Source organism: Rhagoletis zephyria, unplaced genomic scaffold, assembly GCF_001687245.7.
Source record: "Rhagoletis zephyria isolate East Lansing unplaced genomic scaffold, Rhagoletis_zephyria_1.1 Rzeph_scaffold_07491, whole genome shotgun sequence".
Lineage (NCBI taxonomy): Eukaryota > Metazoa > Arthropoda > Insecta > Diptera > Tephritidae > Rhagoletis > Rhagoletis zephyria.
The window spans coordinates 14676-30163 of record NW_016164574.1 but is presented as its reverse complement, the minus strand read 5'-3'; the positions used below and the strand labels follow the sequence as shown (position 1 = coordinate 30163).

Sequence of the window (15488 nt, the reverse complement as noted above, 5' to 3'; positions counted from 1 at the left end):
GCGTTTTAGCTCCCATAAGATCTTCTGCGGACTGTCTTTATTTGAGTGAATTGCAATCGCACAACGGCTGTGATGCCAGTTCTAAGGCACCAGGCGAAAGAAAAATGAGTTTCTACTCAAAATTTCACTACAATTTTGTCAGTGAAAAATTATTTGCACTTTCGATATGAAAATATCAAAAATTTTCGCGGTCACAAGGTAAAAGTGTGAGATCTCCTTGCTATGTTACGAATTGGTTTTGGACCGGGAGAGATCGACCGACTCGTATAATCGTACTCGTATTAAAATATATATATTTTTCTGAATAAATTTTTTTTTTGTTACAAATTTTATAATTATTTTTTTTTTGTAATTTATTTTTTTTTCTGTGCTTATTTAAAGTTTGACCATACGTGAAGCAAAACATTGTTCTAATTGATTGCTTTAGAAAACACATATTGATTAGCTGGCATTCGTTGAAAGGGACGCAAAGGATTACCCAAACAACGGATGTCCTGCTAAGCGATAAAATAAATGGAAAAATATTAAAACCAAATATCTTAGTGCTATTCGGGCGCAAAAATATTTTTACGAAACGAATTTTTAAACGAAAACGAACGAACGACGTGAAACGGCTGCGGATGAACGATTTTAGATTTGTGCTTTGTGTTCGGATTTTTTCGAGTTTATTGTCTGTCTTTCAACTTTAAAACAGTTATTGTTGCTGTATCTTAGTTTGGCAAATAAAATTTTTCGCATTTTTTTGCAGTGCATTTCACGACGAAAAATATAAATTAAAGTTTTATATTAATGCAGAATACGAGGGCGCAGTACCTTATAATATTTTTAACCTAACATATTTGAATAGTGAATAATCTTAATTTATGAAGTGGCTGAAGTACTAACGAAATACACAACAACTGGAGAAGAATACTGAGCAACAAGGAATTTTCGGTTTATCATGGGGCGGTTTACATTTTTAGTCCTTATAGGACTAATCCTGTCGGCCGTCTCATTTAATGGTAGGTGATTGATTGCCTCGATTTTGATATTTGCCTAATTTGTTTTTTGTCTTTGTTTTTTTTTATTGTTTAACTGTGGTTATTGTTGTTGTTGTTGCATGCATAAAGGACATTAAGGACTGTGTGTATCAAACTCAAAAACAAGTATAAGTTTTCACAAGACACAAAAAATTATGATATTCCAAAAGATATGCATATATATATATGTACATATATTTGATCTCTTCGGAAGTGTAGTGAAAATTTTCGGAAAAATTCCAACTGAAAAAATTATATAATATTTCAATGTAGGCAAAGGCCAACACACAAAATTTTGTCGCTGTCGCTGATATTGTATGCCTTCAACTAGCAACACCCTAGCTAGCTAGAAGCAACAACAATAACGCGCTTGGCTGTGCAGGTCCGTCGTGCTGCCAACCGTCGAAACGCCCTCGTCCGCGCCCTCGCGCCCTCGCGTCCATCAACACTGTCGCTACCACCGTCAGCACTCATACAGCGAACACACAAGACAATACAACAACAGCAATCATAATGATATACCAGCAACAACAACGCAGAGTGAAAGTAGTCATAGCAATTTATTATGCAATTTTATTTTTTTTTTGCTTTTGTTGTTGCTGTCGTTTTTAAAACTGTTTGAAAATATAATATTTTAAAAATATTTTCGATCGGAACAGGCTTTCGTATCGCGATTACGCGCTCGCATTTAAAACTCTGCTGTTCGTTGTTCGTTGGCTGGCGGCTTTCTTCGGCGGGTCTGAGTGTATCGGCGCTCGCGTTTTGCAACTGCTTCGAGTGTACACTTAACTGATGAATAGGCCAAAGATAAGAGACCGTTCTTGGTTGGGTTGAGTTTTTTGCATTTGCACAGATGATTTTCGTGCAAACGCCGAAGAACGATTTTCGAAAACTCAAAAGTAAAATAAAAAAAAAATTACATTCGAATTTAAATATCAAAGAGAAACGCTAAATCAAAGCGTGAAAATGGCAGTGAAGGCGACATTGGGCGACAGCACGTACTCATGAAAAGCAGGTGCCAGCAGCGTGGAAGTTGCCTCAACTACTTAAATACAAATGCACATACATACATACATACATATGTATATTTCGCACCTTTTGCCATTTAGAAGATAGCGCCGAAAGCTTCCAGTATGCGTCGCCGCGGTCCGCGCGGCGTTGATCATTTGTAATCATTTAATTTTAGCAAATGCAGCGCAAACATTTTAGCAAAAAAAAACAAATCTGTATATGTGCGTACAAATTGTTGACTATATTTATGTTTGTATGCTTTTGTAGCTATATATGTATGTATGTACATGTATGTATAGACCAACCTTATTATAACCTTCCAACGAAGAATTTAGCGAAAATGCATTGTTTAAAACAATTTTTTAGGTAGTCTTAAAAGTGGCAATGAAAAACGCTTCTCAATGTCGCGTAATAAAATTGTTCAGTATGATATAAATGCGTCAATATTCAAATTTAAAAGACTTAATTTTATAACCGAGGTGAAATTTTTCAATAAAAGTGTTAAGCAGTATGGCCAGTTATTATATTTTTTTTTTCTCGGCATTTACAGTCTGATCTTAAAGTAGGATATACCGCTGTTATTGTCTCGAAGAGGAAATTTTTTTCCCAAAGTTCATTGACCTCAAATACTCCGCTCTAGTACTTAGTCACTTAGATCACAGTTCCTACCACCCTAACGTACCCAGCGATGTTAATTATTTCATTTATTTTTATATTTGTATTATAAATTTTAAGCGTTATTTGTATTTTGTGTTTTTAAATACTTTTTTCTATTTTCATTATTTGTCAGTCATAAAGTTTAGCTGTAGATACAACACTGCCATCCATTTTTTGACATTTGACATTCTCTTATGCGAATTATTAAAAAATTTATTTAGATTTACTCATGCTCTTCTCTGCATCTTTTCATTGCAACATACACATAAAGAATTTTTTGTTAGTTACGGTCTTTTGTATATACATACATACATACTTTTAAATGTATTTATATTTTCAAAATATGTATTTTGTATTTGTACTTAAAATACTTTTATGTGACGTATTTTTATTTGACTAGTTTTTACAAGTACAGTATTAGCTCGAAAAAGTTAACCAATATGTCCTAAAGGTGACTAACTTTTTCGAATTATTAACATTGCAAAGCGCATTTCTAAATAAAAAAAATAAATTTAATAATAAACATAGTTTTTAGAACATAACACGCTAAATTTATTTCAATGACTTAGTTTTCATCATTACAAAAAACAAAATTTGAATTTAATTTGTACCAGCATATGGAGACTATACCCGACTATGACAGTCAAAAGCTCTTTTGCTTTTAAATTCATATTTTCCATATGTGACAATGAAATCAGTTCCCCTCTTGTCTTGATCTTCATACAATTTCTTTACAAATAATTTATCAAGAAAACACAAAATTGGGCGGTTAATCTAATTTACGGTGACTTTTAACTTTTCCGTGATTCTACTATATTTTTAACATCTCTGAGCGTACCACCCTAATGTTAGGAAATTAAATCTATCCAAAAATCATTAGGCAAACTTTTGCTAAGAACATTTATCTTTTTTTTGATTATGCCAGTAGAACTATTTGAATAAAAAAATGTACAATGTATGTACATATGTATATACATACATAAGTTTCATCGAAAAATTTAAAAAGCCGTCCAATAGGTTTGGCCACAAAAAAAATTTTTTTTTTAATTGCCTTGCAAAAATTCGTTAGATTCAGGGGTGTATGGCGAACTTTTTTGTTTGCTTGCAAGGTGGTACGGTCTAATGTACATCTATTTAATGAGTCAACTTGACACCGTGACGTATGAGCAACTTTTACTATGGTTATGATTTGCCTTAACTTTCTTGTCTTTATACGGTCCAAAGCAAAATAGTCAACGTAACTTGTGCCCGACCAAAGGTCCATATTGTTGCTAATCAAATGATATACTCTTTGTTTTAGGGTTTAAACTGAGTCAGGCCCCATAGGAAAAAATGCATTTTTATCACAGTGAAGTTTAAACTTTAAAAGTGTAAACTCAGTTTCTAATTTGTCACTTATCTTAATTAACAGATTGGCTCTTACACATATGTAAGTGTTAGGCCGAGCTTCTCCTCCGATTTGTGGCGGGTGCCTTGATGTTGTCACACAAAGGGGAGGGACCTACAGTTTTACGCGGACTCCCAACGGCGATTGTGTTTTTTGTGAAAAACTGTTTTTCATGGCAGAAATATACTCGGAGGCTTGCTATTTCCTGCCGAGGGGCGACCGCTTCTGGAAAAAAATATGTTTTTGTTTATTGTTTGATGTTAGGTGGAATTGACTTGAACCCAGGTCCTGAGGAATGGTAGCGCGCACTGCTAACCACCACGGATATACAGATAGCAAAATTAACCGATATCCGGAAAACACGAACGACGGATTATATCCGTTTACACGAATATTTGAGATTGAGATAAAGATTAAGATTAATACAATTGTTCATTATTATGCAGACAAATTTTTATACAATATAGAGAGTAATGCGGCTAAAACGAAAAAAACTTTCACTTCAGTCGCGCGTGGGATCCGCATACAACTTGTTGGTTACATTCATTCACTCTTTTAACCAATCAAACGCAGAGACCAAAGAAAATTACTTTTTTGTTCAAAAAAGCGTGTGAAACGCCCACACATGGCTTATAGAGGCCTTGACCGGATGATATGCATAACTCAGAAATATATATAAATTTGTATTTGCACATATACAAATATACAGGTACATACCCAGTCGGAAATACATTTTTCTAACAAGAAAATATTAGCAACGGTTAAATGAAAAGACGCATAGTTTTGAAGCCACAAACAACACAAAAAGTTTGAGAACTAACTTAAGTGCATATGTATGTCTTTTATTCGCGTTATCTCAACAGCTGCTGCAGCCGAATGGACACATGTTGGTGGGTGTCACGGGTTCAAACCCTGTGTCATGGACGTTATTTTTTATATAAATTCTATTTATAGTTTTGTAAAACGTTAACGATATGCGACGCATTACTTTCATATGGCAACGCTGTAGAGAAATTATTGCATCTTTTTGTCTATAGGTTATAGGGGCGATCCATTACTTTGTGCATTCCCAAACATTTCATTTTCCCACTGGGTATGTTCATACATATATACATACATATGTACAATGTATGTATGTAAATTCAGATATGCACATCTTATTTGTTTACCTAAAAAAATCTTTGAAAGCTGAGAATTCACGAGAGCTCATCAACTGACAGCAATCAATTAATTTATTTGATAATTTGCTAAAAACCTACAAACGAAAATGTGTTGATCCCTTGGGTGACCGTGAAAATTAAGCTTTTATGCTGGACATGTGTGGGCGAATGTGAGCGAAATGAGCGACAGCGAGTGGATTTTGTGACGCAGATTTGAACAGTGAACCGAAACAAAATGAAAGCGACAAAAATGAGAAGAGAGTGGTTAAGTAAAAGTATCTAAACTTTATAGAACACTGTGAAAAGTTTAAGAAAATGGCTATGTACGTGTGTATGTGCGTACTATGTAAATATGTATGTATGTATGTGGATCAGGGGCGCACCCAGGAATATATTTTAATTGAAAATTTGCTTCAGATAATACCCTCTTTAATATACATTTATGCAAGTTTTATGTACAGTATGTAATAAATAAATAAACATTTTAAAATTCATAAACTGCACTTTATTTACATAAGATTAACAGAACTCAAACACTTTTAACCGACTTCAAAAAAAAGGGAGGTTTTCATCTCGCCGGAATACATAACTTTGGACCACGTGAACCGTTTTCAATAATCCTTTTTTTATTAAAAAGATAGTACCTCAAGGTTCGTCCCGTAATTTGTTTTAGAGATCCGATGATTGGATCATGAAGAAATTAACGGTACCCCTAAATTTGAATATGAGAATTGAAGTCGGTTGTGTTCTTTCCTTAAAAACTACTTGTTTAATAAAAAGTTCTATAAACTCAAGATGCGCTCAACTTTCAAAAGTACCTAACAAAAAATTTAAAAAAAGAGTCAGTAAAATAAATTTATTGATTCCATGATATTTTGCACTTCTATGTTCATTTTTTCGATTTCTGNAAATACCGAAAAAATTAACTGAACTTGAAAAGAAATTTTCTTAAATCAGTTTGCAGCTCTCAAGAAAAAAAAATGCTCGTATATTTATTCCCTCATGAAAATTTACAGCAAAAGCAAAGCGCTTTTTCAAGCAACAGAAATTATAATAAATATTTCTTATAATTTCCTTGAGAGCTGGATTCTTAGCTTTAATATACAGATTGTATTTGAGGTTGTCAGCTTTAGGGGGATGTTCAGCTTACGTGTGTAGTATGCTAGCATTGGGAAAAGCAGCTGGGCACTAAGGCAGTGTAAACTCAAAATTAACCCTGGAAGGCAATTTTTATTTTTTATACGACAAGGCCCATGTTCTGCAGTGCTTCCGATGTCAAATAAATTCGGGGGTTTTGTATGTATTAGTTTATTATTTTCAGTTTTTGTATAAATTTTGTTTAACTCACAAATGAAATAAACCAATAAATTTTTTTCCAGTCAAGTTATGTATCGTGCTGTCTGAGATCTCTGAATAAAGTAACTAAAATCACTTTTTCCCATAAGTGTTATAAAAAGGATCAGTACAGCGCTTTCGTTTTGACAGCCGCTACACTTTAACGTAGAATACGTGATATTAAAAATAAAGATCACATGCAAGTTTAAAACTTTACATAAAATATTCGTTTTGATTGTATTGAATTGAATTTATGCAATAAATCAATGTGAATTCCAAAATATTAATAATTAGCAATTGAGAAGTAGATCCACGTTAACTTCAATCATATCGTCGATGTTTTTGCAAAACCGCCCATCGCCCAATTGCAAAACCACCTATGTTACGGCACTCAAATTTTACAGGAGAGCGAAAAAATGGTTTATGCTTTGAAGGCATTGCCTTGATAGGCGGTATTTGCTCTAGCTATTATGTCCCGACTCTTGCGTCCTCTGGGCAATGTGAGCAACCCATGTGCGAGATGCGGTAACCAATCCGAGTGGAGCCTTGGGTCACGGCAGAAAGAGAGGGATCGTCGCGGTGGGACCACTCCGACTTATTCGGTTTAAGGGCCCACTGAAGTCTGCAGCGGCTGGTTGATGTCATCGTAAGAACGAAAGCTGACATCACCGCCAACCAAGAAATGCGTTGGGCGGGGCAAGGCAAGCAATGCCTGGGGCCTTACCAAAACCTCGTCAACCTTTTTCGTTTGACACTTGTATTGTGATACATATTTAAATTATCTAATACTCTTAATTCAAATTGAATTTAGTTATAAAATTAGGTGGCAACACATGCAGTTTGGAAATAAAGTTTCTTCCAAACAATTTTGATTTATATTCACATTGTAGTAATTTATTTAACCTATTGCTTATATTGAATCTTAAATTTGAAACAAGGTGGCAACCCTCTGCAAACTATTTTCAAACCACAACCTCTTTCGTCTGACATCCATTTCAGGATATACATTTCAATTTTCGGCCTTTATTTAATTCGAACTTGCTTTTCGAAACAGGTGGCAAGAAGTAAAACTTTTCAAAACCATTTCGATCGATACTCATAGTGTAATAGTTAGGGATGTTTCGAATGTCATATTTTTCACATGAAAGCCAATGCAATTGCGAATGTTAGGAATAGCATTAACAATAGCTCACTAGGAACGCTGGCGGGTGAAGCCACGTCGCATGTCTACAAGGTGGTGTTACTTGAACAGCTGGTATGAGATTTTTGTCTCTACACTAGTAGGTACAACAGAATGTCATCCAAGACGAAATGGTGTAACTTCAGGATGTCAACAAAACGAAATGGCGAAAATTATCTGCTATTTGCAATAAGCAAATTGTACGCGGGACTTTTACATATACGCAATTGCTACCACGCCTTCAATTGAGCTTTAATTTCATAATTTTTAATGTCTCCACATTCTACATCCGAACCCTCGCTTTCGCTGGAGGAATCTTAATTATTTCTGGGTTGCTTATAAGACTTTTAGCAGTACTTGTTGAAGGCTCATCAATTTGCTTGATATTAGGGCTGTCGACTTCTGCTCGCACATTCTCTAGCATTTCGATACTCGGAAAATCGAGTAATCGAGTCCTCTACACAATCTAGGGTATTGCCATTCTCACGAGCAATTTCGAGTAGTTTTCGAGACATACGTATGTAAGAGCATATTCCATCATGTGATGAGAAATAGGCAACAATCGTCAATGACAACCAATTGGCGACTCGTCGATTTTTGGCCAAGTGAGAAATCGGCAACATCATTTCTTATATGCCATTTTAGGAACATATCATCAAAAATTCCGAAACTGATGAACTTCGTGTCAACAGGATTCTTCAAAAACATCTAATTTATGCCCAAGACAGGGTTGGAAAATAGGAAGCCCAGGTATGGAAGAAATTGGTGCAGCGGTTACCAAGAATATACACATGTAACCATAAATGGGCGTGGCTACGTGCATAGTACACAAGAACATAGTAGTCCATAGTCAAAGATATTTTCTTTTCTAGAAAAAGTGTTGCCTTTTCGTTGCCCTCTTCTTGCTGCTTGACCGAAGTGGGCAATGAGATTTGTCGGTAGGAAAGAAAACGCCATCAATTAGAATTTATTCTTAATTCATCCTGTTTTTGTCTATTGAAGAATGAATATTATTTTAATTTAGAAACCCGAAATATAAATTTTTTATGTTTTAACTTTGATTTTATTTTTTACGAAATTCCCATAAGCGGACATCTTTCATAGGCGGACAAAAAGTAGGTGACCATCGGTGTCCGCTTATGGGAGCTTATACTCTTAATTATTTGAATAATTTTATTTATCAATCAACAAGCCAAAGTATAGACAAAACTTAAGGATATTTAATAACTGATTGAATTATTTGTTTGATTGTTTAATTCTTATACAAATCTCAAATTTTAAACATTAATTATTACTTTTAAAAAATTTTAAAAAGAAAGGACTGAAATGTGCAAAGTTAATAAATTTAATTTATTTTAATGAAAACTTTTATTATTATTTTAGTTCACTCAAAAATTACCTGAAGTATTCGTTATTAAAAAAGATAAAAATATAGTATTATTGTACGTGAAAGCTTTTACTTTTAATATCATTTATTGGAAAAATCATTTAAATTTATGTTCGAAAGTTTGAAATATTTATGTATTTCTTTTTCCTTTTAACTAATACTCAAAAAATTTAACACTAATTATTGGCAAATCTACTCTTCAGGTCGCGTATGCTTCAACCCACCTGGCTGAACTCGGATAAATAGCCGAGTTTGTGTTGTTGCTTTTCGTGTATTTCGTAATTTAAGCGAGTGTTCTTTTGTAGCTCGGTTGCAAAAGAATTGACCTAATGTATTAAAGTGTACTTAATCAAAAGTTTTTTTATTGTATATTCATGAATTCATTTTATTTTTTGACTTCCAAAGTAGTGGTTTTGGTCCTTAATTGGACTAGTAATTTTCTGTATATTTTGAACTAGTATGAGACTGGTATATTTCTGACCGAAATCTGACAATTGCCATCTCGTAGGACATCCCCATGTTAAAAATACCAGTTGATTGTATGGAAAAAAGATAGTTGGCTGACTAGTTGGGCATGCGGTTCATACTAGTTGTGAGCTAGTTTACAACTAGTACATTTGACTACAGGGTTATTGTAAATATCAATTTTGATCTCCAATCAAATTTGACAAGGAATGACGGAAAATCATTCCACATTACATCCTTGTACAAAAGTTCAGAAAATTCGACAAAGTTCCATAATAATTTTGAGCTTTTTAATTCGATTTTGTATTGATATTTTTACATGGACGATGCTTTATAAAGCTTACCGCTCTTTTTTTCTCGTTATACATTTATCCTTGTATGTATACCCATCACAAAATGTTTCTTAAATGGCAGTTTACTTGAAATTTTCCATTGTGGTTATTTGAACTAGAGGGGATACAAAAGACAGTTTGTTATTTTCCTACACTCTCTAGCTCTGCACTACTTAGAGTATATGTATGTTTGACTGTGTGAGAGAAGAAGGTAGATAATTTCATTTCATTTGCTGCTTACAATGATGTGGCAAGGATAATATAAATAAGTTAACAATTTTAGCTTAAACTTTAAAAATCTTACATCATACACGAAAATCTTCATTCTGAAGATATTTTCAACGTAAAATTTAGCTTTTTAAAAAATCTTTTTTTGCAGATTTTTAATAACAAACAGCGCAAAAAAAAATCTACATTTTCAAGATAAATCTTGACTTATGGCAACGCTGATTCCAAATTGATTTTTAAAATGCGGATTCGCGCCGTCAGAAAAAACTAAATTATTCTTTTTAACTTAGTCACTTTCTCTATCTCTTTTACTAACAAACCTTGAACAACGTAGACAGCTATGGTGTCATGCTTTAAGCAATCGGACAAAAACACAACACTTTCGCGCCTTACGTCCTCTCCATCTCTATAGTAATAAACAACTGGCATTACAGTACCTGATCGCTGCTGTAGTGAAATGTTTAGAGTTTCATTTTGGATGAGTTTTGACACTCCCTTAAAGAAGGTTGCACGCACACAAAAACCCTTATGACAAAATGTAATCAAAATCGGTAATTAAAGGAGATATGGCTAAAATGGATACCGCAGTATTAACTCAATTTGCACTAAATTACCGATCAAATTTGAGTCACTATCTCTGAAACTAAAGCAGATATCCATAAATCGAAAGATCTTATTTCAAAGTATATTCTACCTAACTGCATCTATGACTAAAAATCGTCAAAATGGCGCTTACGACAATCTTTTACCCAGGCAACACACACTGCTTGCCTTCCATATAAAGTGTGGGTAAAAATAGAATTATGGACGATTATCATTAAAAATTCGCTTCTTGGTAAACTTGAGGACGCTAAATTCAAAATGCAATTTGTTTGTGGGATAACTTTCATACTTCCACTGTAAATGCAGTTTGACGTTTAAAATTTGGGTTCTTGTGGTATTTACTTAGGTATATAGGTACATATATTTCATTCTATTTTCAAAAGTGAGGTGTCAAATGACAGTGCTTGGCCTGTACATGAGCAATAAAGTTTAATTTTTTTCGAAACGAGTTGCCATCTGTTACACATTTTATTAAAATTATTTAATAAGTTAAATTAACTAGATCTTTATTACAATATGGGTATCAACTGAGAGGGTTTTGAAAATGCTTTACTTCAAAACGACACGCAGAAGGGTTGCCACATGTTTAAAAAAATTTATAAGTTGTACAAATTAAGACTAAGCCTTTTGCCTGCACATCAACTTTCTAATATCAATACAGATTTATTTTGTGAATATCTTAAAAGCTAATACTATTTTAAGCGTGATTTTTAAGTAAGGACTCCCAAGGGCAAGGTTAAGGTATTTTCGTTACATGATTTATAGAGCTAGTTAGATTAATAAAAAGTGAGAGATAAGTAAAAATGCCCTTTGAAGCTTTGTCAGGGGCGATGGTTGCGCTGAAAATCAGATGGTTGCTTAAAACGACAATATTATGAATTGCGTGAGCTGGACAAGGACAAGAAGGCAAAAACATGCCCTTTTACGGGGTTGAGTGTAACATCAAACACATTTTGCACCGGGGAAGGCCAACGTTTTTTTTTTTTGAAGAAACGAAATCACCATTACTCAGACGAGATGAGAATGTTACTCATACGCCATGTAAGCACGTACGGGAAATTACCTCGTTTCCGTGAATTTTTAAAAACTAATTTCAGATTCATAGTCAGCGACCTCAAGAACCGGCGATTGTAAAGTTTTGAGCGAATCTAATCGATTTCAATCTGACTTTATATTCTTAATCAACGCCCACAGAAACCTCGAGGAAAACGTTTCAAACGAATCAATTGATTTTATTTTTTTTTTGCCGCCATACTGGGTCCGCCGTTTCGATTTTTTTAAATCAGGTCCTAGATTGGTAATCAGAAATACTAAGAACATAAAAATCCGCTGTTAATTTTTCTTTTATTGCGTTTGGCTCTCCAGAGACACAAAAGTTATAAAGCAAAATATAATTAACAGTACGCCGTATTTAAACCAAAATTTCGAATTTTTAAAAACGTAACTCAAAAACGTAATTTCAAATTAGGCCCTTTTAGCTAATTTTTCCAAAAAGTTTCGAATACTTTAAATCAAACAAAAAATTTAGAGCTGAGGGTGGCTCGCTCGGCAGAGAATGTCCGACGTTTATATTTTAAATTGTGTGAAAAGTGTCGGCGAATAAATTTTTAGAATTTTTAAATTTGTTGCAGACTGCGAACGTGATTTTTTTTTGGAAAAACTGATGGCATGGTTAAATAAACAATTGGATATTAATACTGGAAGTCTCCTGAAGAGAATCACAGTTTTCCTGTCGAAAAATTATGATTTTCAAGAGTTTTATACCATTTCTACGAAAAACTTTTTCCGCTTTGAGCAATCCCTAAATATTTTTTGATTTCAAAATAAAAAAATATGGGTATATTTTTTTCGGTATATAACAATCCTAGGGGGTGGCGGCATTAAAAATCCGACCTTATTTTATTACATACATTTTTGGACCACTTTAACGTACACACACAAGCTAAACGAAGGCAAATGATGCAACAACAACGATAACAACATTTGGCAGTCGAATATAATTTGGCAACAAAAAACGAAAAATGCATTTATCAGCGTAAATTAATTAATTGAGCTAAACGCTGCAACATATGTATGTAAATATTAGTAGACATAGGCCTGGTTTCACCAACTCAACTAAACTTAGTTTAGCCATTTTTTGGACTTAAGTCAAAAGTTAGCCTACTTTTTATTCAGCTTATTCTTGACTAAGTCCGAAAAATTGGCTAAACTAAGTTAGGTTGAGTTGGAGAAAGACGGCCCATAATCTCATTTGAGAATAACTTAAATTTTGTCTCAAATATTTTTTTTTTACTTTTAGGTGCGTTAGTCAGTGGTGATGACTCCAATGTTGGACCGAGCGAAGATCAGTGCCGTCCCTATATTGAAAAGGCGATAAACGAACTGAAAACAGGTGAACCGGGCGATGGTATAGGTAAGTGCGTGTATATGTGTCCACCTGTGCATGTATGCATACATATACTACATATAGATATGTACATAGAAACATACATATATACAAATTTATGTTTGGACTTAAGTAATCATGAATGAATGCCAAAATGAAATTTGTGAAGCCTCAACCTCAGCACCTGCCTGTCAGTATGCACTTCATCTCAGTGTGTAACATGTTAAGTATGTGTAATATGTGGTTCTGTCGTTTTTTTCTTATGCTTAACTGGCCCTCAGAATAGAATAGAAATGTGCGTCCGTTTTTCATTTGGTCTCCATGGAAATTTACCATTCACAAAATATTCGCTTTTTCCATTTTATGTACATAATTTGCCTAAGCGTATGCATAAACACATACATATGTATTTATGTATGTATGTATGTACTTTTGTACACATACATACATATCTATATGTATTTGTTATTGCTTTCTTTTCCTTTTTGGCATTCAACCAAAAGTACATTTAAGCTCCCCAAGTAATACGTTTAAAAATACATAAAATAATACTATTCAATATATTTCAAATTGCCGTTATATTCATTTGCTTTTAGCCAAGTGTCTATATGTACATGCAAGCAGACATACATATGTATGTGTACTTGCAAGTGTACTGCCATACGCAACTAAGTTACTTTTAATTTCTCTAAATACTTTTGGCGGCCATAATAAACTTGTCCAAAATGCCATTATTTATGTATGTATTGGCTAATAATTTGGAATGACTTAGTGAGATGATGCCAAAAATAATGTGAGCGTATTTTTCACTTTGTTTAAATTCGTATGTACATATGTAAATACATATCTAGGTATAAGAGTACTTACCCTTGAATAGTCGTCCATTTTTTTTTCAGTTAAGCCGCCATACTCAAGTTTCAGCCATTCACGTTTAACACACGTGGAATGGCTACTGTCAGCGTAAGTGCTAGTGGTCGAAAACTAAAATATATCCCCTATTCGGAAATTCAGTTTAACCAAAGCATCAGTGTCTTTTACTTCTAAACTACTATAATTGCTGGAAAAGTCCAATTTGCGCAACAAAGTTCCGATGCGACATCTACCCGTGTTTGCGCATAATGCACATTTCCATCAATTATAGTTTACAAATAAATAAAAGAGACTGATGCTTTGCTTTGCTGCACTTCCGAATAGCCCCATAAATACACTGAGCCAAAAGTACAATGGGGTTTTCAACCCATATTTATTGGTAAATACACTGATTGTAAGAAATGTGATTCAAGTTGAACATTTGAAAACAAATTCGGCTTCCAGTAGGTTCAGGTTCGAATGCCGTCAGCGGCAACACATAATTTTTACTTATTTTTTTTTTTTGTTTTTCGTTTTTCTTAATCTAGAATCTTTTTAACTTACGATGCCTAGGTATTTCGATGCGGTGGATTTGAAGTATCTCCCTCTAAACCTACTAGAGTAAAAGGGGAATATTTTATTTTTTTGTGAAAAAAGCCAGTCCTGTTATCGGGGGGTTTAAGCCGCCCTCAGTACTGGTAGATTACTTGTTGTTTAGGTGGGAGTTTTTCCAAGATAAGTATGACGAAATTGTCAGCTATTTACCGTACATTTCATTAGTTTTAAATTAACATCTAGGATATGCCATAACCGTTTTAAAGTTTGTTTGAGTTACCAATCGTTCCTTACATTCTTTCTTATAAGTTTAATCTTCATTAATTTTCTCATATATTCGATAAAAGATCTCATTTTCCCTTTAAACATTCCGAAGACCCAGTTTTATCGTTCGTGCTCCATTTTGTAGATTGTGGATGGTTTTAATCAAGGCACATAAATACAGGTAGAAGCCAAAATGACGTTGCTCTCATGAGAACCAAACCTTTAAACTTCAACTTGTTTTTTTTTTTTTTCCTATATTTCGTTACGCCTTGAATGTCATATCGTTGTTTTTTTTTTTTTTTGAATGTTCGTTAATAAAAAATTTTAATTAATATTTGAATTTTTGTAGTGTTGTGCAGTTTATACTTAATGTATGCGTTAAAAATGCAACACCGAAGCGTTGTTTTTTTATGTGGTGTTAAATATAAAGCAGATACCATTTAACGTGCCTCAATGTCCTTCGCGTAAAGAGCGTTGCGAAAGCAGCTGTGGGCCAGAGCTGCAGCGAAATGCCTTGCTGTGCGTTAAACATTTTAAAGCAGCAGATTTCATAAATGCACCGGGAGGTACAGGAAAGGCACGTTTGATGCCAAGTGCTGTTCCTATGACCCTTATGCCGGAAAGTCCCTCCAACAACACTGCAACTCATAAATTAAAAACATAAAACAAC

At 33.9% G+C, this 15488-nt stretch overlaps 1 protein-coding gene across 1 annotated transcript in view; it reads left to right on the top strand.

The window, feature by feature from the left end:
• Positions 1–798: 798 nt before the first annotated feature.
• LOC108374238 (sarcalumenin) overlaps positions 799–15488 on the top strand; it is a 24007-nt gene continuing 9317 nt past the window's right edge. Inside the window, exons 1-2 of the mRNA XM_017630218.1 lie at positions 799–1001; positions 13064–13177. Of these exons, the coding sequence (XP_017485707.1) occupies positions 941–1001; positions 13064–13177 (175 nt within the window). The 5' untranslated portion in view covers positions 799–940. The remainder of the gene's footprint in view (positions 1002–13063; positions 13178–15488) is intronic.